The sequence below is a fragment of the Balaenoptera physalus genome (assembly GCF_965194825.1).
Source record: "Balaenoptera physalus genome assembly, chromosome: 3".
In the NCBI taxonomy this organism is placed as follows: Eukaryota; Metazoa; Chordata; class Mammalia; order Artiodactyla; family Balaenopteridae; genus Balaenoptera; species Balaenoptera physalus.
Window position 1 is genome coordinate 82,529,081 of NC_138890.1, and position 25,305 is coordinate 82,554,385.

General features: G+C 38.2%; 1 protein-coding gene across 3 annotated transcripts in view; it reads right to left on the reverse strand.

Annotated features, from left to right (window-relative positions):
- Positions 1-25,305, reverse strand: part of LVRN (laeverin) — a 166,296-nt gene that overhangs the window by 3,810 nt on the left and 137,181 nt on the right. For all 3 annotated transcript variants that reach the window (XM_082455737.1, XM_082455738.1, XM_082455736.1), the window contains 13 exons: positions 21,517-21,660; positions 20,457-20,522; positions 20,297-20,362; positions 19,705-19,877; positions 17,678-17,754; positions 17,150-17,289; positions 15,003-15,058; positions 11,857-12,010; positions 10,316-10,410; positions 8,262-8,369; positions 7,360-7,527; positions 7,001-7,138; positions 211-286 (listed from right to left, as the gene is read on the reverse strand). In XM_082455737.1, the coding sequence (XP_082311863.1) occupies positions 211-286; positions 7,001-7,138; positions 7,360-7,527; positions 8,262-8,369; positions 10,316-10,410; positions 11,857-12,010; positions 15,003-15,058; positions 17,150-17,289; positions 17,678-17,754; positions 19,705-19,877; positions 20,297-20,362; positions 20,457-20,522; positions 21,517-21,660 (1,461 nt within the window). The remainder of the gene's footprint in view (positions 1-210; positions 287-7,000; positions 7,139-7,359; positions 7,528-8,261; positions 8,370-10,315; positions 10,411-11,856; positions 12,011-15,002; positions 15,059-17,149; positions 17,290-17,677; positions 17,755-19,704; positions 19,878-20,296; positions 20,363-20,456; positions 20,523-21,516; positions 21,661-25,305) is intronic.

Sequence of the window (25,305 nt, forward strand, 5' to 3'; positions counted from 1 at the left end):
GGTGAAGTACAACCCTCCATGAACAAGAATGGTCTCTATTTCAAGAGCAAGACAGAATTAAAAGACATTTCCTGCAGTGATAACAGCATCAATGGAGCATAGACTGTAACAATTCAGAAAAGCATATTATTTTTAATTTTAGCAACTCCAAATTACATAAAAAATGGCTTCTAAATTGTCTTTATAATGCACAATATCTATAGTACTTACCTCTAATATCTGTAAATCCGTACTTATGGTTCTCCCTATTACGTATAACAGAGTAACCAATGATTGCGTTCCATACCTACAAAGCAACAAGATGCTAATCAGGAGTGGAAAACGTTTGGCAAGACAAAGCTACAGAGCAGATAAATGCTAAGTATACAGCCCCTATGAATTCCTAACTCCCAAATCTAAGCAAAACCATATATGAACTTGTTTAGCTTCATCTTTTCATAGAAAATTCATGCTATAGAAAAGCCTATTAGCACAAAGAAGTAATTATAGTTTAATATTGATTTGTGTAACACATAGTTTTAAAAGTTTCATTTAAATATAAAAAGCTGTTCTTAAAAACAGTAACAACAACTGTTTTTATCTTTCAAAATGAAGTGCTTAGAATAGATGTCACATACCCAAATTAAGAAAATTTAAAAGAGAATAGGTAAATACTCAAAGTATACCCCTTAAAAAGTGTAGTTAATATAGAATCAGTTTCAGAAACTCTGACTAAAATACCCTGAAAGCTTATTGAAACTTCTGTATTTGCATATGCTTTTTGGAAAGAGATTCTCAAAATGTTGGCGATCCCTGAGGGCTAAGTACTCTGGCTTTCCTTAAGCTCCCTCAAACAGGTACGGTAACTGAAACTTCCCCTTTAGCTTAGTGACCTTGAATAACTGACAAGAATTGTCTGAAAAACAGCTATGAAATGTTGCTATGGAAAAACAGCAGATACGTACCTGCTCAAAGTGTTGCTGTAGTGAAAAAAGTAAAGAAAGACTTTTGGATGCATTAAAAAAGAAAGAAAATTAAAATAAGGTTAATATAATGGCCTGGAGAAGAAAGGGTTGAATCAGGATTCTGTCTTGATAGTTGATAGTTAATACACACAACTGATTTACTTCAAAAATGTATACTTGAAATTAAAACTTGTAAGAGTTAACACTGGCATGATATGCAGACAAAGGTGAGAGAAAACAGTGCTTTTGTCCTTTTTAAGTTCCCAGCTATAACTTAAGCTGAGTCTGCTTCAGCAAAGTGGAGGATAAGAGACCATCTACATATAATTCAGGCAACCAAATCTGTTTCTCTGGGGAAAGAAGAAATATTTCTTAGTTCTTCATTTTGGTTGGCCAGGTTTAAAAAGCCTGTGAAATGACTCAAGAAATTTGACAAAATTTGCAAAGAAACTGAGTTCCAGACTTAAAAAAAAGTAGGAAACAAAAGAAAACTACCTACGTTGCTAAATGTGTGATTTTTCTACCACATACAGGAGAAAGGTTACCCCAGAGGCAGGGCTGGGTTTGAAGTTACCTTGGGGCAATTTATAAACTGTAAAAATGGGGAATAACATATAGTTAGAAGCATTGGTATGGAGATTAAATGAGATAATGTACACTGAAGCGCCTATCAGGGTGCCTGGCACACTTCATTCCTTCCTGTTCTTGAAAGTTTCAAGAGGAGATATTTTTGAGACAGATGATTTATCATTCTGCTTGAGAGAGCAATCTCTTTGAAATAGTACTCAACAAAAATATATACATTACAGATAGCTTAGCCCACCAGTAGTCAAAAGTATTAACATGAAGACAGGAGCCAATGTTTGTCAGGATAGTTGCCCTTTCAAGAAATTGATAACATTCAGTGCTAGTCAGCGTGATTTGGGACACTAGTCCATCTCACCTTCCGCTTCTCTCCTTTCTCACATTTGCCCTCCCCTCCCATCCCTTCCCCTGCAGTGTCTGATTTCCTGCAGCAAGCTTGGCCACTTAGGCAAGCACGGAGGCAGCCAGGTATCTCGCCTGACCCAGTGAAAATGGGTCCTCCAGTGCTTGGGCACACCACTCTGATAACATCTTAATTCTCTCAGTTTGTTCCAGTTTAACCCTTTCAACTCTATGTTCCCCATCATGAAATACAACAGAGTAGAAGTAAAAATGAGTGTAAGTTTCTGCTATATTTAAAAAGGATAACCAACAAGGACCTACTGTATAGCACAGGGAACTCTGCTCAATGTTATGTGGCAGCCTGGATGGGAGGGGGAACCTGGGGGAGAATGGATACGTGTATATGTATGGCTGAGTTGCTTTGTTGTGCACCTGAAACTATCACAGCATTGCTAATCGGCGATACTCCAATTTAAAATAAAAAGTTAAAAAAAAAGGGTGTAAGTTTTTCAAGCATAGGACTTTAGCCATTATCACATATTTGGAGAAGAAATAAGGGGTTTGGTGAAGAAGAGGATAAGATTCGTTTTGGATCGGTTATGTTTGAAAGTGATGATACCTTGTATTCTATATTCAAATAAAGCTAGGGTATTCCTGTAGGCGGTGAAGCCTGCATCATTTTATGAAAGCCAAAAGCAACATAACAAGCATGAAACAAACATCATTTCTACCACATCCAATAAAAAGTCACAAAAATCCTATTGTTTCGTGTCTATTCACACATTTCTTCATAGGAGCTATGCACAAGTGCAGGTTCATACTGATTTCTCTGGAACCTGAGAGATGTCTTTATGGTTAGTGGCAGCTCCCTCACTGGGATCAGTATCCAAAAGATCACCTCTCATCTAACAATTAACTAAATACCCCACAGCCACCAGTGCAGTGCCCTGCACGTGGGACTGAGAAGCAGGATCAAACCAAAGTTGTTTTACTCAAGCAAGTGTTCCAAAATATATTTTCAGATTAGGCTCCCTGGGAAGAATCTGGGGCCTGGGTAAGGCGAGCAGATGTTCCTGGACTGCTATTGGCAGTGTCTCAACTCTAACGCTTGACCAGCCCTATTGCCTCCTTTCCAGGGCCCTAAGCTCCAGCCAGTTATGACGCTCAGTCCCAAGTCGGACTCTCAGCCTGGCCCCCAGGCAATTACTGGTGTCCTCCCTTCCATGTAGAAGGTGAGTTTTTCCACCTGCTTGTTCAAATCCCCCTTCTTCTCTTTGAATCCCTAGAGCACTCTCCATCTGTCCTCTGTCACATTTATCAGAGACCATGTCTTAATCACTTTATAACTCCCAACAACAGCTTGAACTAACTGTGCCTTGGCATAGAAAAACCAGGACTTCTTATTACCAGAAAGAACTTGACAGCTGATCACATACAACATCTTTCATTTTATGCAAGAGGAAACCAAGGCCTAAATGTTAACTAATAGGCCATCAATAAATAAGTGTTGTTCTAGTTAAAGTTCCAGATGAGAGGGTTAGAGAATTTAGTTTCTCATCTGTCTTTCTCTTGGAACAACTGATCTACTGGCAGAATGACACTTTGTTTACATTAGCATAGACAGTACATAGCAGGATTACAGTGACAAGCCGCTGGGCTAGATGCTAGATTTCCTTCTGACGGGCTTCTTGGAGCTTTATGATGCTAACATATACTGTGAATTTGTGGAGGTTAAAATAGACAGTTTCCAAACCGATGGGCTACTGTCGCCTTTGTTCACAGAAGGCTTGTCAGGGTCTCCATGAATAATGCTCAGTGAAACACACTGGAGAAATACCAGTTTCAAAGCTAATTTGCGAGTGATAAGTCACATTATAGCAAATTTAAAATAAATCCTTTTCACTTAAATAACATAAAATTTAATTTGTCATCGCATTTGTTTACTTACACTTTTATACTACCTTTATCATTTTATGAAGACTGGTGACATACAAATATTCATGTCAAGTATAATTGTTTAATAAGTGCTAAGTAAATATTCTGATGTACAAAGAATAAGGTAAGCATTCCTGTGCCGTTTTAATGTATATAACATTTTGATTATTAATTTGAACTTTTATTTCCTCTTAACAATCCATATATAATATTACTGTCTATTCAAAATCATTTGCAAAATTCAGCAAGACTGGTGACTATAAATTGAATCCTAAAAATAAATGTTTTAGATGTAGAAGGCAAATTTATTTGAGTCTCAAAGACTTTTTGTAGCAGAATGTGTAAGAGGAGTGAACTGAGCTTCATTTATCATAAACAGAAAAGGAAAGGCATCTATTTTCTGAGCATGGCATTTTGTTGATAAAAGATAAAAACATTTAAGCCATGGTTAAAAGTGAATGCGTTTACAATTCTAAGACCTTCTTAGGGATAATGAAATACCTGTTTAGAGTTTGTTTTTTTTTTTAAAGGAAGTCCTTCTAGACTCGTATTTGATACAGTTAAATCATTTAAACAAATTGCTAGACAATGGACTTTTTAGAGAGCGTTGCAAACATGTTTCTGTTCTCCAACTGCAGAAAAAAGTTCTTCTGAGGAATAAAAATTAAAACACACTTAAATTAAGAGCAATCTTTCCCATGGGTTGCTCAAAGCCATTTGGGGGGCTTAACTAGTTACATGTGCTGTGTATGGTATAGAAAGAGAGGAAAAATAAATTGAGGGGCTGCTTTACCCCTTAGAGCAGTGTTGTCCAGTAGAATTCTCTCCAGGATGGAAACACGCTCTATCTGAGCTGTCCAGTATGGTAGCTACTGGCCACACTGAGCACTTAAAACAAGGCTAGTACAACTGACGAATTGAATTTTTTTTTTTTTTTTTTGGCTGTGCCACGAGGCCTATGGGATCTTAGTTCCCCAACCAGGGGTCGAGGATTGAACCTGTGCCCCCTGCAGTGGAAGCGTGGAGTCCTAACCATTGGACCACCAGGGAATTCCCTGAGGAGTTGAAGTTTAAATTGTATTTAATTGTACTTAATTTAAATTTAAATAGCCATATGTTAGCTAGTAGTTACCGCATTGAGCAATGCAGGCTTAGATAATTTTTTAATCCAGCGTCAACTGGTTCCATGTTAAACTACACCGGGGTCACCTGGGGTGCTAGAGAAAGGTACAGATCTTGCGCCCTATTCTGGCAGACTCTGATTTTCGAGGGGTAGGGTGGGCTTGGGCGTCTTTAGGTGTATGAACCCCTCCGGGTAATTACGAAGCTCTGCAGCGTTAGAAAGTGTCTGGCTTGTGCTTAGGCTCCTGCATCTGAGTGTGGATATGGCCCGGGACTGACGGGTACCATGTCACCTTGGGCCACAGCAACAATATGAGCAATCCTCAACACGTACAAGTGCACACTAAGTGCCAGGCACTACTAAGCCCTGAGCCTGGGAACTAACTGTGAAGCCGCGTCTTTCTCAGGGCCCGGCAGGGCATCCGAAGGCATGGAGAGTGCGATAGGCTGTGGTGATTACAAGCTGGGCCCTCAGGAAAATCATCACTTATTTTTTAAAGGAGCTGTTCTCTCAGCAGTTTAATTCCAAAATTGCTGCTAGATTGTTCCGCAGGATGCTCTGGAAGAAAACAGTCAGGGACTGTAGCTGAAGTGAATGATCTTGGGCAAAATGATCACGGCAGCAAGAGGGTAGATGGCTTCCAGTCCTGGCAAAGCCAGGCATGTCAGCCCGAGAGACGGCATGGGGGTCAGAGCTTTTGATACACGCTCCAGGGAGAGAGAACAGAAAGTAACAGACAGCCCTACGAGGCTGGAACCTCTGAAACCTCATGGAACAAGGCGACCTGAGTAAATACTTCTGATGTATACCCAACTCCCAAATTCCCACTGGGAAGTAGGACCTGGGAAGGAGGGCATTACCTTTAATGACTTAAACAAAAATGGAAGACATTATTTACCCCCAAGGTCATAAGGATCTCTGAACAATGAACCTAGAATGATAATTTAAAACAAGAGATAAGGACAATTTTCTCAATATGTGAGTACGCTATGCATGTCCCCCTGATGAGCCAGAAAAACGGTACTGTACAGAAGAGCTTTTATCTACTTGTTTAAAATTTCTGATTTACAAATACATTTTTGGTGTATTGTAAAGGTGTTCAATACATGTCCGTAAAAGAAAAACATTCCATTATTTTGCTGTATAAGAGAACCATATTCAGATTCTTAAACATTTATATTCTAAATATATTCTCTGTTCCAAAGACCTAAATTTATTTGCAAAATGTATCTTCCAACTTTACAGCTGTGTATGTACCTGAACTGTTGTCTACTCTGATCTGCTAACTCTTCAGTATGCGAATAGTTGTAGGACATATTATTCGAGGCTTTTCAGAATGTATGGTTCAGGCTTTCAGAGACTGTGAAGCTGGGGAGATCCTGGCCTGGAGAAGGATGCTGTCAGACCTCCTTGTCTTCCCAGCCCTTCGACCCTCCCCTGAAGCCCCTCAATAAAATGGCTTGATCCACCGTCCCACCCCTCACAAAACGAACGTATGGTTAAGTCATGCTCTAGAAAGAGCAGCTATCGAGGGTATGCTGCCTGACTTGTGCATTTCAACGTCTATTTTACCTGGCAGGCTAAGTAGCAAGCAGATTTAATCTTAAAAGGTGAGAAATATAAAAAGTTTGAGAACATGGAAGCCAGATACAAAAAGGCAATCTGACAGAAGGCACCAGCAATATCCAAGCTTATGTAGTAATGAACATTGCTGTGTCTTAAAGATATGGTGATGTACTTCACAAAAGAAATGAATGGACGATGTGCACTCATACCAAAAAACATGACTTGCTCTAATCTGTGTCTCTGAAGACAAGATTCTTAGTGGGCACAGTGGGAAATTGAGGTAGATAAGTCCCCCATGCAAATCTACATTCACAAAAAAAGGCAAAACTGAGGATAAGTGACCTTATCTTTCACACAGCTAATTTGTGGTGAGACTAAACGCAGGAAAATTTATCAGTTTTCTAATCAATGCAAAGGACTTTAGTGACCTAGCCAGACTAAAGTTGAGCCACTAGCACCAAACCAATGACCTAAATGAAAGAGCGGTCTCACATTTCCTCCTTACCTTTCACTCACAGCTTGCCAATTGTTGATTAAAAAGTCCTTTGCAACGTATCGGCCAACTTCAGAGGCTGCCACAGCTTCGATTATATTTGTTTCATTAAAAGTGAATGGAGATGTAGTGATGGCATACTCCATATATCTGTAAAAGCCCATGTGGCAGAAAATAAATACGTAAACATTATCCAATGGAAAGAGTAAATGTAAATAAATGGAGTTAAAATCCCATATGGTTCTAAGTTACTGAATTATAAGGATGTTTCATATTAATTCTTATATCAGCTTATTTCTATTTTTCTCCCTTTGGTTTATTAGTTGCATTCTTCCACCAAGAACCCTTTCAAGGTAAGTTGTAATAATCACCTGTTAAGTATCCATGGATCTTTACTGCAGCTCATTGCATAAGCAAGTTGAATCCTTTCTTCTTCCTTTGTTTTATTATTGTAGATATTTAACAAAAAATCCCATTCTTTATCATTTCCCAAGGCAATGCCATAACATAAAATCACATTTTTAATCGGATAAGGTATTCTGTAAGGTATAACATGCAATGATATTTTTCATAGTAATTAAGTTATATGTTAATCTAGGTTGTCATATATTTAGAAGTACAAATCTAGAAAAAATGTCTGTGATCTTAGATATAAATATCAAAAGTAGGTATCTAGAGAAGCAATTGTGAAAACTGTCATTCATATTAACATCTTGAGATCATCAAATTAGCTTAGAAACTAAGGAGTTTTGAGGGAGAAGTAAATTAGAACAGTACAAACAGTGTATGTTGATAACTCCGTTTGGTTTCATATCTTATTATCACATTTTCTAAGAGTCCATCTGAGGTCATATTTTAAAGGTAATATAATAACACCAAAATGACAGAGTGTTGGTCTCAGGTGTCAGTGAGACTGCAAACTTACACAGAAAGAGATGCACTGATGCACTTTTATGTATGTGAATAAGTAACTATAATGAACCACCTAAATAAGACTCGAAATAAGCACAGGTGCTTATTAGGGAATGCACTGGCAATGAGAGGTCCTGGATGAGAATTCCGTGTATAAATTCTAATCTATTGCTATGCACAGACCTCCATGAGACAATTGTGTGTGTGTTTTTGTAAAGGACATTTGAAAAAAATAGTAAGAGGGAGAGATTATCTAAGTAAAAACAAAATGTTCATTCCCAGAGTAAGAGCATCAAAAGGCAGAGAAATTGTTGGTGCTGAAACAGGACAAAAAGAAGGGCAATTACAATATTACACTTACTCATTCTCTGGATGGTTCATCCAGTTTCTGAAGAGGTCTCTTGACAGCTGAAGACAGTCCTCAAGACCCAACCAACACGCAGTTCCAAAAAGTTTCTCCAGTGATATTCTTGAAGGAAATATCAAAGAAAAACATGTATTTTTCATTACTACATTTATTTTTTCTGCCGCCAAGAATATGTGTTTCATAAAAAGATGGGTATTTTAAAACATCCTTCCAATAACATCAGGTTTGTTAAAAAATAGCCTTTGTGGATGGCAACTGTGTTTAAGGTTCAGGGAAATATTTGCTGAGAGGCTCTCAGGCACCAAATAAGCTCCAAGACTGGTACTTTCTGAAAGGAAGAAATAAATTACTGCCTTCCTTCATCTCCCTCAAACACACAAGGGTGTACACACATGCCACATCTGTTATCAATTTATTTTTCCTGCCTTATACAATAACTCCCTTACAGATAAAAAAAAAATGACTTTTAAGTATCTTATATAACACACTTAAAAATAAAGTTCTTTCTCTACGCATGAGAACAGAGGGGATGGTTTATTTCTCTCCTTCGACAGCGAGCCTCCCCTGGCTTAAGCTTCTGTTTCTTCCTCTACTCCTCCTGGCTATTAACGTTGTCTCCAGAAAAAGAACAGAGGTTTCTGCTTTGTTTTTATAGCTGAGCAGAGGTACACGTTACGATTGCAAACGACATAAGTTCAAAAGAACATGGAGAAGAACAAGGATAAATCCAGATGAGCGGTGCCTTGAGGTGTTGCAGTTTGGAGTAAGAGGTAAAGGAATTCAAGTGGGTCAGAAGTTTCTGGAAAATGCCAAGAGCCAAATCTCCATTGCTCCAGCCTCCCTCCAGTTTCATCCCAGCCTGGCCTGACCTTCTGATAAGCAGAAGTAGAATCTCCAGGGGGGAGACCTTCTGAGAGACAGTTCTGAGCCCTCATTTACACATTCACTCCTCTCCCCACCCACCCCAAGCTGGCAGCAGCAAGATGGAATTCTCTGGAAGCACAGTCTAACTCCCTGAGATTGCTCTGAAGAGAACTGGCCCAGGGATGCTACAAAAAGCAGGTCACTTCAGGCCAGTTTAGGAGAGCCAAGGCCATGGCTGGTTAACAAAGGGGCTGCCTGGCTGGGCCTTTCTGTTTGCCTATACAACTTGCCTACCCACTTTCCATCCTAGCGCATCCCCACTGTCTTCCATCCATCTGTAAATCCAACCCTATGTTCGTCCATTCACACGCCCTAGCTCTAAAATTTCTCCCCTCTCAGAAGGATGCTCGTGAGAGAGAATAACCACCTTTTGTATTTCTTACTTGGTCTAATTGGTTTCGGCTTGATGTTGACTAGAGCTGTAAATATAATCCCTGTACCATTCATTGTTGGTCACAGATTCCCTCGCTAAATCTGGAAGCCCAGCCTACACACACAAACCTTGTGTCACAGGGAGGCCAGAGGTACTGCAGCCCTGTTTTGCCTTTCACCCCTTTCCCAGAGCAGCATGACAACAGGCATAGTCCCCTAACCGAACCAATGATGGGAAAATCGTTTGCAATACTTGGTCATGCTCACACACAGATGACTGATACAGTTCACTGTCAACCTCCCTAATCATATCTGCATAATGTTAGAATTTCTGTCTGACATAAATAATGGAACTTTTCCCTCTGTCATCAAGTATATACAGAGGGGATTTTTTTCCCCCTGTGTCCTTCCCATACCCTTCAATTTGTTTGTATAGGCTGGTTTTGCTTAGCACAACCCTTCATCAATAGTACAACATACTTAAGATTTCAACCAGTAGTCTAAGATTTGAGAATATCAAGCTATAAATTCCTGTGTGTACTTGTATGTGCTTTGCAGGTAAATTAAGATTCCCAAACTACTATTCCCTATTAGGATACATGTAGCTCACCAACCCCAAATCTACTATTCTCAAATGGCACACAAATCTCTCAGTGAATCATAACTATTAGTATCTTATTTTATGAATCTGGAAGCCTATCCATTAATATGAATTATTTAATTCAATGATCACTGCTACAAAAAGTACTTACAGAGCTAAATAGTCATCCTGCAATGTTGCCACATTTTCACGAATTATAGTTGAATAAGTATTCCATATTGAGATAAGTCTCTTTAACAGATACTTCTATAAACAATAAAGAAAATATACTGTTAGTTCTGCTCACAACACCCAATTTACACTGCTTTTCTCTTTGTCTGAAAAGACATTAACAGAGAGGTGACAGATATTTCTTCAGAAATAATCTTTATTTGTCACTAAATGTATAACTTTTTAAACCTCTATAGGTTCAGTTTCCTCAAACGTAAGCAATACGTAAACAATATGATGTGTGTCAGCACACTGCTTGGCACATAGTAGGAACTCAATAAATATTAACCATTCTTATCATTTACTATCACCCAAACGTTTCCAGTTGTCTTTAAAATAGAGAAAAAATGGAGAAATATAAAACAAACTTTCTACCTTGAAACTTCCATGCTTAGTATATATATCTCTAAAAAACCAAGGAATACTGATTTATGCCTTGGACTAATTTAAGCTCTGACTCCAAAATAAAATTTCTTCAATTGAGCTATCGGCTGGTAAATAATATTATAATAGTCATACACTTACCAATACATCCCTCAGAATAAATTAATGTTATTCATTGAAATTTTTAAAAACAAACATTAGCTTTTACTTCTTTACTCAAAACCAGTGATCAGATGTTATCAGTGAGCCACCTCGATCCCACCAACAAGTGCCTTCTCCTATTGGTCGCCATGCCACATTCAAGTACGTTCCCATCAGCACTTTGTACACTAGATAAAAGAAAGTCTGGAATCCCGAAGTGCTTGTGATCTCGCCTTCAGACTGTCCCAGAATCTCACTTGGAATCATCACCGAACACACTTGCTGTTTTGTCTGTGGCCCTTAACTCTCCAAGGGGCTGCTCCCAAACTTTGGCTTTGGTTTTACCTGTGCCATCTTTCTTATGATCACTGTTAAAGATCTAATAACAGAAATTTCCCCTTTTATAGATGTTATTTTCCCCTTTTATAAGGACAAGATGGCATGGTTATTTCTTCATTCATTAACTCTAATTTCCCCATCTCTCTTCCCAATATCAAAAGCAGCTTCAAAATGTTTACTTTTTTGGCATATAACTCTCTGGTTTTAAGTGCCGGCCCTATAAATCAGAGTATATAAATCATGGATATAGAATTGTGAAAAATCATTCTGTTTGACTAACAATCTTTTAGGGAAACAGTTGTTAATAGATACTATCCTTTTTTTATAAGAAAAAAAAAGGCATACCATTTCCATCCACTTCTGGTTTCTTAAGACACATTTATACCTCACCAAGAATTAAGAAACTGTCCAAACTTCTCTCATACTCATCTCCTAGACCAGGTCTATGACTAAGGTATTTTCTTCTAAGAGTAAACAACCATTCCTAAGAAAATGAATATATACAGAACAAATAGACTATCATTTTGGGAAAGACCGCTTTCACAGACACTATCTAAAATGTGGAAGGAGGAAGACAGAAATTAAAAAAAAAACCCATCTAACAAAGAATGAAATTACCTTTAATAGTGGATATATATCATGGTTGTTCACATCAGAAACAAGATCCCTGGTCACTAGGTTCACCAAAACTGCATGCCACACTATGATTTCATCTTCTTCAGCAAGGTACTTGGTTAAATCAAGTGCTGTTTCAATCTCTATATAACTGTTTCTGTTTGGTTTAAAAAAAAACCACAGACTCAAAAACTCATATTTGTTCCATGCCTCAGTGCCTGACTTCAATAAGGTATATGAAATCAAGAAGCTAGAGGGTAAAAGTCCCATCTCATTGATGAAGTGGAACCCAAGCAATGTGGACAGACCCTCAATTTCAGTTTGTTAGGTTCAAGTGCCCAAATTCTTGGAGGTTGTAGAAAATCCAGGCCAAATGTTGGGCTGATTGTCAGGCACTAGAATATTTGTGCATTTAGTATACATTCTTAAGAGACTATAATTTCCATTCAACAAGTATTAATTAAAAGTCATTCTCTATCTAATGCTCTGCCAGATACTAGTAGGAACACAAAACAAGTGAACACAAATAGGACACTCCTCTTGCTTACCAGGGAGGAGCTTATTACTTAGTGAAGAGCTGAGACTTGCACATAAGAAGGTGTTAATGAAAGGCCCTAGCAGAGGCAACGAATACAATAAAGTAGCAAAGAAGAAAAATATACGCGTGTGATGGGAGGGGCAGGGAGGCCTTCTGGAGAAGGAACTTGAGAAAAGCAGTGAAGGAAGGGTAGGATTGGAATAAGTAGAGAGATAGAGGAAGGCAGTTTAAAGTGGGAATTAGTGTGATGGGCAAGAAGATAAAGTGGGAATTAGTGTGATGGGCAGACCAAGTTAACCGAGGCAGGGAATTTCTTTTATGTGTAGTGAGAGATGGGGGTTAATAGGTAAGGTGAATCAAAAGTGTGGAGAGCCTTGAGTATCAGGATGAAGAGTTTACATGTGGTGGGAAGGTGTTTAAACAACCGGGGTAACATCATGAAATCAATGCCTTAAAATTTTGTTGCAACTGTGCTGCAGAAAACAGAATGGAATTCTAATATAAATAGAATTCTAAAGGACTAAAGGCTGGAAGCTAATGCAATAGGCTAGGCAAAGGGTGATGAAAGCTTGGCTTAGCATGGAAGCAGTGAAGGTGGTAAGTGAGGTGAGAATCCAAAAGACATTCCCCAGAACCCCAGAATGAAGAGATAAGACATGATGACTTGATGGGAGATGGAGAGAGAGAGAGCAGTCAACGATATCTCTGATGTTTCAAGTGTGGGGATGGGAAAAGTAGTAGTAGCTTCGACAGACAGAGAGAAATTGATAGCAGGAGCAATTTAGAGACAGACATAAAGTTCAGTGTTTAAGGTACTGAATTTAAATGACCACAGGATAAACAGAAGACAGGAGGAGACAAATAGACATCTAGATTTAGAAGTCATCAACATATCCTTTCATAAACATTTATTGAGTACCTTATATCTGCTAAGCACTATACATGTACATAATAAAATGATCACTGAAACCATCAGAAGGCATGAATTATCCAGAGGAAAGATAGAAGAAAGTAACATAATCATGATTGGTCTTAAGGATGCTCACGGCAGCAGGAAAAAGAGAAGTCAGATCTTGGAGGAAAGCTAGGTTTGCATATTGGAGGCCCAGGAAGTCAAAAGAGAAGTTTGCAGGAGGATGTGGTTAACAGTATAAAGTCATGATAATCTTAGAGAAATGTTTCAGCAAAGTAGTGGGCGGGGAAATGTGCTGTACATCACATGGGGAAAAGTAGTAAAAAAACGAGGGATAAAACATGCAGACCTTCATTCAAGAAACACAACAGGCCAAAGAAAGAGAGAACACACTGCATCATTTATTATGTGTACTCCTTAATTTTACTGTCTGGAATTTAAGTTCTGAACATATATTCATTTTCCTGGTTAGAAACTTATCAGCAGAGCTTACATTGAGTAAATCCAATAGAAATGTTGTTAAGGAGCACAGGCTCTAGGTGTGCGGGATCAGTAATTGTGGCACACGGGCTCAGTAGTTGTGACTCGAGGGCTCTAGAGCGCAGGCTCAGCAGCTGTGGCGCACGGGCTTAGTTGCTCCTCGGCATGTGGGATCTTCCCGGACCAGGATCGAACCCGTGTCCCCTGCATGGGCAGGCGGATTCTTAACCACTGCGTCACCAGGGAAGTCCCAGGCGTTTTATTTTAAATACAGCAGTGTGTACATGTCAATCCCAAACTCCCAATCCATCCCCCCATCCTCTTCCCCTCAGGGCTTCCTTTTAAAACATTGAATTTTCTTTGCTGCTCCTTTAAGAGTCTTTCAAAATTTCTCCATAATCAGTTTAAACCTTATTATACCAAAGCTAATTTGATTGAAAATATACGATTTTCATATAATTAACTACCAAGTTTTGACTTGAGAAAGAACATATTCCTTCTTGTCAAATTGTTGTAAAAAACATTGTTTTCTGTGGCTTTCATTTCTAATAGTAGTGGATGTTATTGCTCTTATCCTGATAATGACTTTTTTGAATTGCCTTTTTTTCTAATTTTTTTATTGTTGCAAAATACACATAACATTTGTCTTCTTAACCGTTTTAAAGTGTATGCTTCGCTAGTATTAAATACATTCATATGTATAACTGATGCACTTTACTGTACAGCAGAAACTAACACAACCTTGTAAATCAACTGTACGCCAATACAAATTTTTTTTAAAATGCATTCATAATGTTGTGCAACCATCATCACTATCCATCTCCATAATTCTTTTCATCTTGTGAAACTGAAACTCTATACCCATTAAACAATATCTCCCCATTCCCCCCTCCCACCCTCCTGCACCAGCCCTTGGCAACCACCAGTCTTTCTGTCTCTCTGATTCTAAGTACCTCATGTAAATGGAAACATACAGTATTTGTCTTTCTGTGCCTGGCTTATTTCATGTAGCTTAATGTCCTCAACGTTCATCCATGTTGTTGCATATTCTAGCAACTTTTATATCATAAATTCCACAATAACCACAGAATTTGATCCTAATCTTAATAAGTTAGGGCCTGTATATACTAAAGAACCAAGTTCATAGTGATGAGGTTATTATTTTTATAAATTTCTCAAGGTACACGCTAAAATGATGAAAGAAGAAAATATACTCACTTAGACAAGGAAAAGGCATCATCAACCAACTGAAGTCTGTGAATAACAGGAATAGCCTGCAAATGAGATCCAAAAATGTTCAGGAAAAGATGAGAACATTGTTAGTGAAAAAATCGTTTTCAAAATAATAACAACATTTAAAGATCATTGCTGCTTACAAAGCACTTTCATGTGAATTATGTACAGAGAAATGATCATTTCTAAGGATAGTCCCCATAATTTATTCATTATACATCTGCTTTTGATAAGTGATCCCTCTGGACATCAATCATAAGGCTTAAATATGGCTGAGAGTTTTGCCAAAATACTCTGTGAAAAACAGCATGTTAAAAAATAAAACAGGAAGCCAAGTTTAAAGGGCCTCTCCAAAACAGAAAGTATACATTAAATTGTATCACAATGTCCAAATTGTTGTCAGGGGACTTTTTGGCATAGGAAGCCTTAAAGAATATTACTTAGCACTATTTTGGCAATAGTGAGGTACTCTTTTCAATGGTATCTCTCAAGAGTTTACTAATTTGACACAATACCACCAACAGAGCCCTTTGAATCATGAAAAGGCAGGAGTCAACTGCCAACCTAACTCCTCAGGCTTCGGTTTGAGCTCCCTGGCGTTGTTAGGCCACAGGTCTCTGTCTCAGCTTGTGTCCTAAGGGTGCCCAAAGTTTCCTACAGCAGTCCTTCAATACCCCCCCCAGCATGTTCATATATGTGGTCCCAGAAAATTTATCTTCACAACATCCCTTTAAGCATCTGAACAAGTCAAGCTTAATTCTCTCCTTTGTTGTAGTCACATATCTTTTCTGGCAGTAATAATAACACTTACATATTCTAGATTAATATTAATAATAGAAATGTTTTATTTGCTCAGCAATTATGTTGTAGGAATAATTGACCCCAGTTTTTCAATAAGTAAATCTACAAGGGTTTCAAGAAATCATAGCTATAATGGCATGACCTAGTGCTTCCATGGCTAAGACTGCCCTTAGAAATTAAAAAGAATTTAGCTACTCTGAAAAAGATTTTTAAATAAAGTATTATTATAACTGTTTTTTGTACCTTTATTCAAAAGACCAATGATAATTTTTTAAAATTACTGATCATGTTCTGAATGCCCAAATTGTGTCAGCCCTCTGTTAAACATAATACACACATCACCTTATTTAAACTTCACAACAACCCTTTAAGGTCTATTACACCCATTATTATACTGATAAGGAACCCAAGGCATCACTGGGCAAACAAGAGGCCCAAGGTCACACATCTGGTACATGATGAACAAAAATATGAACACAAGTCTACCTCACCCAGAACCCGAGCTCTGGACCAGTATGCTGTGCACTGCCTCTCGTGCCAGAGAGGCTGCTGTGTGACTCACAGAACTTTCGAAGAGAGAGACACCTAAGATATCTTTTAGTTCAACTCTCTAGTTTTATGAATAGAGACTAAATGAACAGCCCAAGATTTCACAGCAGAGCCAACTCTATAGACCTCTAAGCCAGCACCCATCTCCACCAATGGAGATTTGGTTTAATTCAACCAATTAAAATCTGACTGATAAGAGCTAGCCAATGTTTTAATATTTCTATATTGCATAATAATTTACAGTTGTTTTACAACTTAAAGCAATATTGGATTATTACTGATACCTTGTGAATTAAATTCTCTCCTTTGAGGGAGGGTGAAAATACAGTTTTTAGAAAATTAACATTTTCTAGCATATATGTACTGGCACCTATTATGGGCTTTGAAATTTTAAGTATATGTTTACTTACATCATCTCTAATCCTCATAAGGAATAAGAAAGATATGATATTATTCCCATTTTAAAGTGAAGAAATTGAAGCAGAACATTTAACTTGCCTAAGATCACAAAGTTAATGGTTAATAGGAAATTCTTCTGATTTTTTTACCTAGAAAGGTAAAATTATTGTGGAAAAGTGAGATTAATGTTCAAAAACACGATGCATTCAACCAAAACCTCTCCCTTCTAAGAATAAGAAAAAAAAATCCAGTATGCCTTGGGGTGAGGGTTGGCAACAGGGGTCAGGTTCCCACCAGACAGGTTAATGAAAGCTCAACCTCTAAAGGCTAGAGAGTGCAATATTAATGATATTTAATAAAAGGTGTAAAAAAAATAACCTTACCTTAGGATCTTTTTCAAGCTGTTGATTTAATTTCTTCCAACCAAATTTATCATAGTTAACTCTATAATATCCAGTCATATTCAAATTTAAAATCACCCAGTCATGATCAGAATCTGAAACCTGCATTTCAGGGAATACTTCTACAAAGAAACAGGTGAAACGTTTGAAATGGTACATTTAAAAAATATTTTACTACATGTCTGTACTACACCCTCTTAATTCTAAACACTAAGTCCAATAAAACAAAAAGTAAAGATATTGTAAAATACGTATTGATCTTACCACATAATTATATTTTTTCACATATAATGGCTTTTGATTAGAAACTTTTCTTTAAAGCTCTATGTTCAACAAGAATGATACAATATTTTAGTTTTAAACAAGATAGCTTTTCAAAAGATAGACATTTCAACATTTTAGTCTCTGCCTTTATATATATATATATATGTTTACACACACATATATATACATACACGTATATATATTTGCATATATATGTGAAGATATTTTTTAAAATTTGTTACTTACTGCTGCTTTTATCTAGCCAGACTAAAGACTGTGTAGTTCCATTTTTTATCCAAAGAATAGGTACAATCCACGTGTCACTTTTTGGAAAAAAATTAAAAATTCAGTTACTGTTCACACATAAGAATACCAGCTCTGAGACAATATTAAATAAGATGATAAAATAACAGAACTCAAATTCTTTGGTCATTCCCTGTGGATATGCAGGACTTTGCTCTTAGAATTATTCACTGTTGTTTCACAAGTCAGTTTTGCTTTGGCTATTTGTTTACTCTCTTGTTGTGTCTTATAGATTTGCTTCTTTTTATAACTTAAGGTAGCTACTAAGACTCTCCTGTATTTGAAACTTTCAAGGCCTGTTTATATTAAATTACAGCCACCTGGCCTTACTCAGGGGTCATTCAAATGCTACAGACAGACCCAAAGCTATCTGTGCCAAGAGAGTTGAATAATCAGTTAAGAAGAAAATGCTTGACAAACATTTCAAAATGCTTCTCCACCTCAAGCTTTCTCCTTGTCTGAAAAGTGTTCAACAAAAATAAGCCAGATTACTCATATTAACTGAATGCTGGCATTCTTCCCACATTGGTGGACATGACATGGTTGAAGTCGCTGACCACAGGGAGGACATTAGTCATCTGAAGAGACACACTACTTGGAATTTGGGCAATATTTCCAATCTTGCTCAAACGCTCACAAGTCTGGTTTCTCAGACTTTGAACTGAGGGTCTCTGTTTATGTGATAGCTAAGGCCACCTCTTCTCACAAGTCATGAAATATCACAGGGAGAAGGGAATTGCAGGTCTCCTGTTCCCTCCCCTGGGGTTTTAAAGAAAGAGTAGGACAACTTGAAAATTTTGGTGGCGATATATGAAAATTAATTACTTATTTGTGCTGATACTTAATATAATGAGATCTGAGGATCAAAACTTTTATCAAAAACAGTTGGAAGGGCTTCCCTGGTGGCGCAGTGGTTAAGAATCTACCTGCCAATGCAGGGGACACAGGTTTGAGCCCTGGTCCAGGAAGATCCCTCATGCCGTGGAACAACTAAGCCGTGCGCCACAACTACTGAGCCTATGCTCTAGAGCCTGTGAGCCACAGCTATGGAGCCCACATGCCACAACTACTGAAGCCCACGAGCCTACAGCCTGTGCTCTGCAACAAGAGAAGCCACCTCAATGAGAAGCTCGCGTACTGCAACAAAGAGTAGCCCCCTCTCACCACAACTAGAGAAAGCCCACGTGCAGCAACGAAGACCCAACACAGCCAAAAATAAATAAATAAATTTATTTTTTGAAAAAAGTTGAAAATTATCTAACAAGAAAGGGAGGAAAGGGAAGGAGAAAGTGATGAATGCTAAGCCACTTTATATTTATTATTCCATTTCACTTCTACAACAATCCCCTGGAATATATGTTATTACATTTACTTTATAGATAAGGCAACTGAAACTCAGAGATTTTGAATAAGACTTACCTAAGGTTTGAATTTGGGATCTATAATTCTAACATTTTAGGTATGGCTACAGAAGCACAGATAAGTGCATGGACAGACATGCACAGAATTATTCCTCAAGGATACAGTCACCATTCAGTTCCGTTTCTAGGGAAGGGAAGACAACATTGCAACAGGATCCCCTTTCTTCTTAACTAACAGGAGGCATTTCAGGCTCTATTTTATTGCCTTTCACACAGAATTCCGACTAATTCATGACCTCTGTCTAAAGGACAGAAGAGAATGCATAACACCCAAAGCTTTGGTCATGGGTGTGGCCCTATATCCCAGGGGAGGGGCACTGCTTGAATCCCTAAATGAAGGTCTCTGGCCTTGCTCAGCACATGAGGGGCTCTGCCCCATCCTAGCATGCCAGCGACATCCTGCATGGAGCACTCAGTCACCATCCCAGAATCACCTCATGGAAGGGTGTGTATCCAGTAGGGGTTATGCTGCCTTACCCACAGGCTGGTTTCCATTTGATCAGAGTTCAATCCCAGGGAAGGTGAAGACAGAGGAGTAAATCTACCTACCTGTGGGTTAGAAGGGTCTGATTTTTAACCTTTCCAAGATAAAATGGCTCCTGTTTCATGACGCCAGTAGATACATTTAAGGTGATAACTGGAAAACCACTCTGGTGTGTCCAACTGTCCATGATGCTTTTTACTGTTGCTGGCAAAAGAATTTTACTCTGGTCATCTATGGCCTGTTTTAAAAAAATCATCACGAAAGCAGATATTTATCATCAAAATCTTTTGAGGTAGCAATCTCCTAAAAGAAACTACATAGCTATTCTCTTCCTCATTTATATAGTACAATAATTCCCAGTGGGTGATATTCTGGACCAAATTTAATTCTGTTCAACTCTCTATATATGAATGGTTCCTTAGTTCATTCATTCACTCATTCATTCATTCACTGAACACATTTTCTATGGATCTAACATATGCAGGCTCTCTTCTGGGCATTGGGAATATAGTGGTAAAGACTAAAGAAGCAACCCCTGACTTAAAGGAGTGTCACAAACAAGGAAAGATGGTTTTCCTGTGGCATCATCATACACACATGGCCTCCCGATCTTACAAAACAACTCAGCAAAAACATGGCAGGAAATGAGAGAATTACCATTTGAAAGTGCCTCCATAGATCATCTTGCTCAGCATTTGAGTAAGAAAATGTCTCCAAATATGACTGTTAAAATAGAAAAGTTAAGGTTAAGATAAATAACATGCCAAAGCAATTTATATTTACTATTTTCCAGGTAAAAACAATTTTGTAAACTCACCTTAAGTGCGCTGATAAATATTTTCTCATTCAAGAAACTAGAAAGCATCCGGGCCAGAGACGCTCCCTAAGACATAAAAAGCTGTCCATTATTTAAACAAATTTCGGTATCTAAATATTGACGCATTCCATTCTGATAAGCAAGATTCTGGGCTGTGCTCCTTTTTGCATTGCGCACTTTAGTTGAATGTCTGGGTTATCCCCAAATGGCTAATAAAATAGGAGATTGTCACTAATTAATAGGTAAAAGATGAGAAAATGTCCTACATATAAAGAGTTCAGGGCGCAGAATAGTTTTTAAACTGAGATACTCATACGGCAAGTGTAAAGAAAAAAATGTTGCCTGCCATTCCAGTTCTACAAGGATCAGCCATTAGCCACTGCAGATGCCCACTGAGAGGGCACCCTGGGGGGAATTCAGGATGGAGAAAAACAGGAAGCATTCTGTGCTTTGAATATACTGGCCCCTAGATAGTTAAGATGCATATGTAAGGAAAAATTTCAATGACCCCAGATTCTTACATTTTTCCATGTACAGAAAAGCACTAAAATTGTTAACTTGAGATGTCTGTTCCTTGTGACTAGCAGTAATCTTTTTATGCTTGACTGCATGTTTTTCCCAGCAAAAAAGTTCAGATATACCCTGGCCCCTCCCTTACCTCTTTGGAGTAGTTTCTCAGAGCACTCTGAGAGGCTGTCTCCTGGGCTATAGTCCTCAGTAAGATTCCTGAATAAAACTTAACTCACAACTTTTACGTTGTGTGTTCTTCTTTCAGTCGATACAAGAACAAATTTCCACCAAGCAGATGGGTTCACCTTAAAAGTAGCAAGCTAAGTCTATATTAATAAAGGTAGATGATACTGAGCACCTATCGTAGTTGATTAATCTTTACTAGATAAGAACTGATCTAACCACGTTTTCTGAAATCCATCTACTGAATAATATTAAGGTTTTTGTACCAAAGTTGTGTAGTAGTACATTAGTCTAGGACCCTTAGAATCCATTTTATGTAGCTTTCTGCAAGAGTGCAGAACAAATGTAAATGTGTAACTGATTTTACCTTGTTGTAAGTAAATAGGTCAAAGAGCTCGTTTATTTCATTGGTTTCTGTGAAATTTTCCACCTTCATGGAGACGGCTCTAGATACCAGGGCGTGATCTTCTCTGAGGACACCATGTAAAATGTTAGAAAAAAAGATCTCATTCTAAAAGGAAAACATTGAGCCACGTTAACTTCTGAGGTGTCACAGAAACACCAAGTTCAATGTTCCTAAAATACTTTCAAAAACTAACACTGAAGAAAGGAAAAATCAATAATTGAGAAGTACTCTTTGGACTACAATGGGCCAAATAAGTTAGGATTCCTTGAATAACAAAACTCTAGGATACTTTCCTTCCCATTTGGTATCCTTTTTTATTTCAATTAAAAAAAATCAATTACAAAAGTTAATGTGGTTGCCAAGAGAGACATCTACATTCCCCTAAGGAGGTTCCTGGCCACCCAGACAGGTCCTCCAGGGAACAGCATCTCTAGGTGGTTTTAACCCTCTAGAATTTTATTGGTAATTTTATTAGCAATCCCTTAAAATTTATCAGTCTCTGTTACATGGACATTTATAAACCAAAAGCATGCCAGATTTACAAATTCACAATGATGCTGATGTAATATTAGTTATTAGAAATAAATCCACAGACTGGATACTCATGCATGAAGAGATGGCAATTATTTATATTTTAATAAGTACAGAACTCCCCAAAAGACTAGATCTCTCTTAGACACATGACAAGGGCCATTTCTTTCTGAAGGAAAGCTAGAAGGAAAACCAAAGAATAGTCAAGAGGTACCTGGGAAGACAGAGCCAAAGAAAGGGCAGTGGAGAAGCTACAGGGACAGCTTACTCATACCCTGGAGAGCCGGGCGAGCACTTGGTAATCTACATGAAGTCTCAGCTCCCTAGTGACTCTTGCTGGGGTCCCCAAGTTGACCCTCTCACTCCTCAGCAGTGTCAGATAAATTTTCAAACTCTGCCCCACTTCCATTTGCCAATGTTCCAATCAACCCTCTCCTATTAGCACATTATGTTTAGATTTATTAATACTTTGGTTAAGCTATCATCAAACTCTGCTCTTCCCCAAATGAGAAAGCCTGTCATTTAGGGCAATGCATGTCAAACTTTAATGTCAATAAGGATCCCCTGGGGATTTTGTCAAACTCATATTCTAACAGTTGGTCTGGGCTGGGGACTGTATTTCTAATAAACTACCAGGTGATGCTGATGTTGCTAGTTTGAGAATCACACTTTGAGAAGCAAGGATTTAGAGGAGACATCTGCCTAAGTCTGACCTTATTCATTAAGTATAGATTTTACTAATTTAACACCCAAGAGCTCTTGAGAGTGTGCACTGTTGACCCATAACACAATGAAGAAAATAGCAAAAATAAAAAACACCCATAAGCCCACACCCTACAATAACTCCCATTAGAATGTTTAGTCCAGCTCTTTCCAATCTTTTTTCCTATCTATTTATTTATTCTCATATTTGTAAAAACAAGCTTTTTAATTTACTTATTATAGTATTCATTTAGAAATTTTGCTGTCTTATCTTTGTAACTATTCCTAATAATGGCCACTGCATTGTAAGTGAAATAAACATAATTTGGAAAGAAATAAACCAAACCTTAATCATGGTTATCACAGGGTGGTCAAATCACAGATGATTTTCTTCTTTTCAAAGTACTGCAGATACAACTTTTGCAAAAGCAAAACATTAAAATAAATAAATACACAGCTGCAAAATACCCCATAATGTCGATGGACCATAGTTGACAATCATTTCCCTATTAGTTAGGCATTTAAGTTGCTTCCAGTTTTGTTTTGCAGTTATGAAAAATATATTAATGAACACTTTTGTACATATAGCGTTTTCCATATTTTGTGGGGGTTTTCTCTCTCAGAATGGATTGTTTGTCTCTCTTCTGCTTGCCTGGTATAAGGTTTTACATAATCTTCTTGGTTTCATCAGAATCACACAAGATAACTGTGACTAATGAGACGAACACCTCTTCCTCAACATCCCTCAGGTTTTTCTACTCTGGGCCTCCCATAAGGTGATGCTCATCCCAGCTTGTTCCACTCCTGAAGGGAAACTCTACGTAAAAAGTGATACCAGCTTTTAAAAAAACATTATCTAGCTACTGCATACAGTGATTGGATAAAGTGAGTCTAGACACTCACCATCACTTTCTTCCTGCAAGCTGTGAGATCCCAGAGAACAAAACCTGTTCTATTAAATCTACTATTATCCTAAGAAATATAACAGTATTTATGATAATAAATTTGTATGGAATATCATTGTGGTTAAAAGCACAGGCTTTGGAGTTGAGCTGCCTGGGTTTGAATCCTACTGCAGCCTCTTAGGAGTTGTATGACTCATAAAAGGCAACCAATTTCATCACTCTGAAACTCAGTTTCACCTCTGAAAATGCAGGAAGCAACACTGTCCTCACTGGATTATTATCAGGTCTAAATTAATTTACATAAAATTTTTAGCACTGTGACTGGCAAATAGAGCACGCTCAGTAAGGGTTAACCACTACTGTGATTATATTATTATTATTATTTCTTCAGAGTTGTTTGGAGGCTTGAGTCAGATAATGTACTTGCACAGTACTCTATAAACATATGATGAGTGCTTAGTAAAATGGTGGCTGTCACAACAGTGCCTGTTAGATACTCAATAATCTATTGAATGACTGTATAAAACTTATTTTACAAATGAGGAACGAAAACTCAGAAATGTTCAGCTACTTGCCTCAGCTTACAGTGATCATAAAAACATAGCGAGATCTGACAGGCTGCAAGGCCCTTATGTGCCCTTTCCCTCCACCGAAACTGCTGCTTCCTTGGACCAGGCAGAAGAGGGGCGGAAAAACGTCAGTGAGTAGCAATGTCAGAGCTGGAGCTTCAGAGATCAAGAAACCAATTGAAATGTTCTGGATCCTTGACCATGACCCATTCATCTCGTACTTTAATAATTTTCAGCTGAAATTAGACCAGTTAGAAAAAATGGAAATCTGTTTCTGCATATGGTTCTGTGATGCTCTTTACTCAATTTCAATCCAATGACTAGATTAAAAGGAAGCCAAAGATTTGATCTCTCAAAGATCATTGAAACAGGGCCTTAAGCTTTTAAAAAACAAAGCTCATGGCAATATTCTCAAGCTCCAGGATCTGATACTCTTCTGGCAAGGGTTATATTTCACTCAGCTCTACATGGGATTGAGAAATGTACACTCAGAAAAGAGTGATTAAGAATCAATGATAAGGGGACATTGGTTCAAGATGGCGGAGTAGAAGGACGTGCTCTCACTCCCTCTTGCAAGAGCACCAGAATCACAATTAACTGCTGAACAATCATCGACAGGAAGACATTGGAACTCACCAAAAAAGATACCCCACATCCAAAGACAAAGGAGAAGCCACAATGAGACGGTAAGAGGGGCACAATCACAATAAAATCAAATCCCATAACTGCTGGGTGGGTGACTCACAAACTGGCGAACACTTATACCACAGAAGTCCACCCACTGGAGTGAAGGTTCTGAGCCCCATGTCAGGCTTCCCAATCTGGGGGTCTGGCAACGGGAGGAGGAATTCCTAGAGAATCAGACTTTGAAGGCTAGCAGAATTTGATTGCAGGACTTCAACAGGACTGGGGGAAACAGAGACTCCACTCTTGGAAGGCACACACAAAGTAGTGTGCACACCGGGACCCAGGGGAAGGAGCCGTGACCCCATAGGAGACTGAACCAGACCTACCTGCTAGTGTTGGAGGGTCTCCTGCAGAGG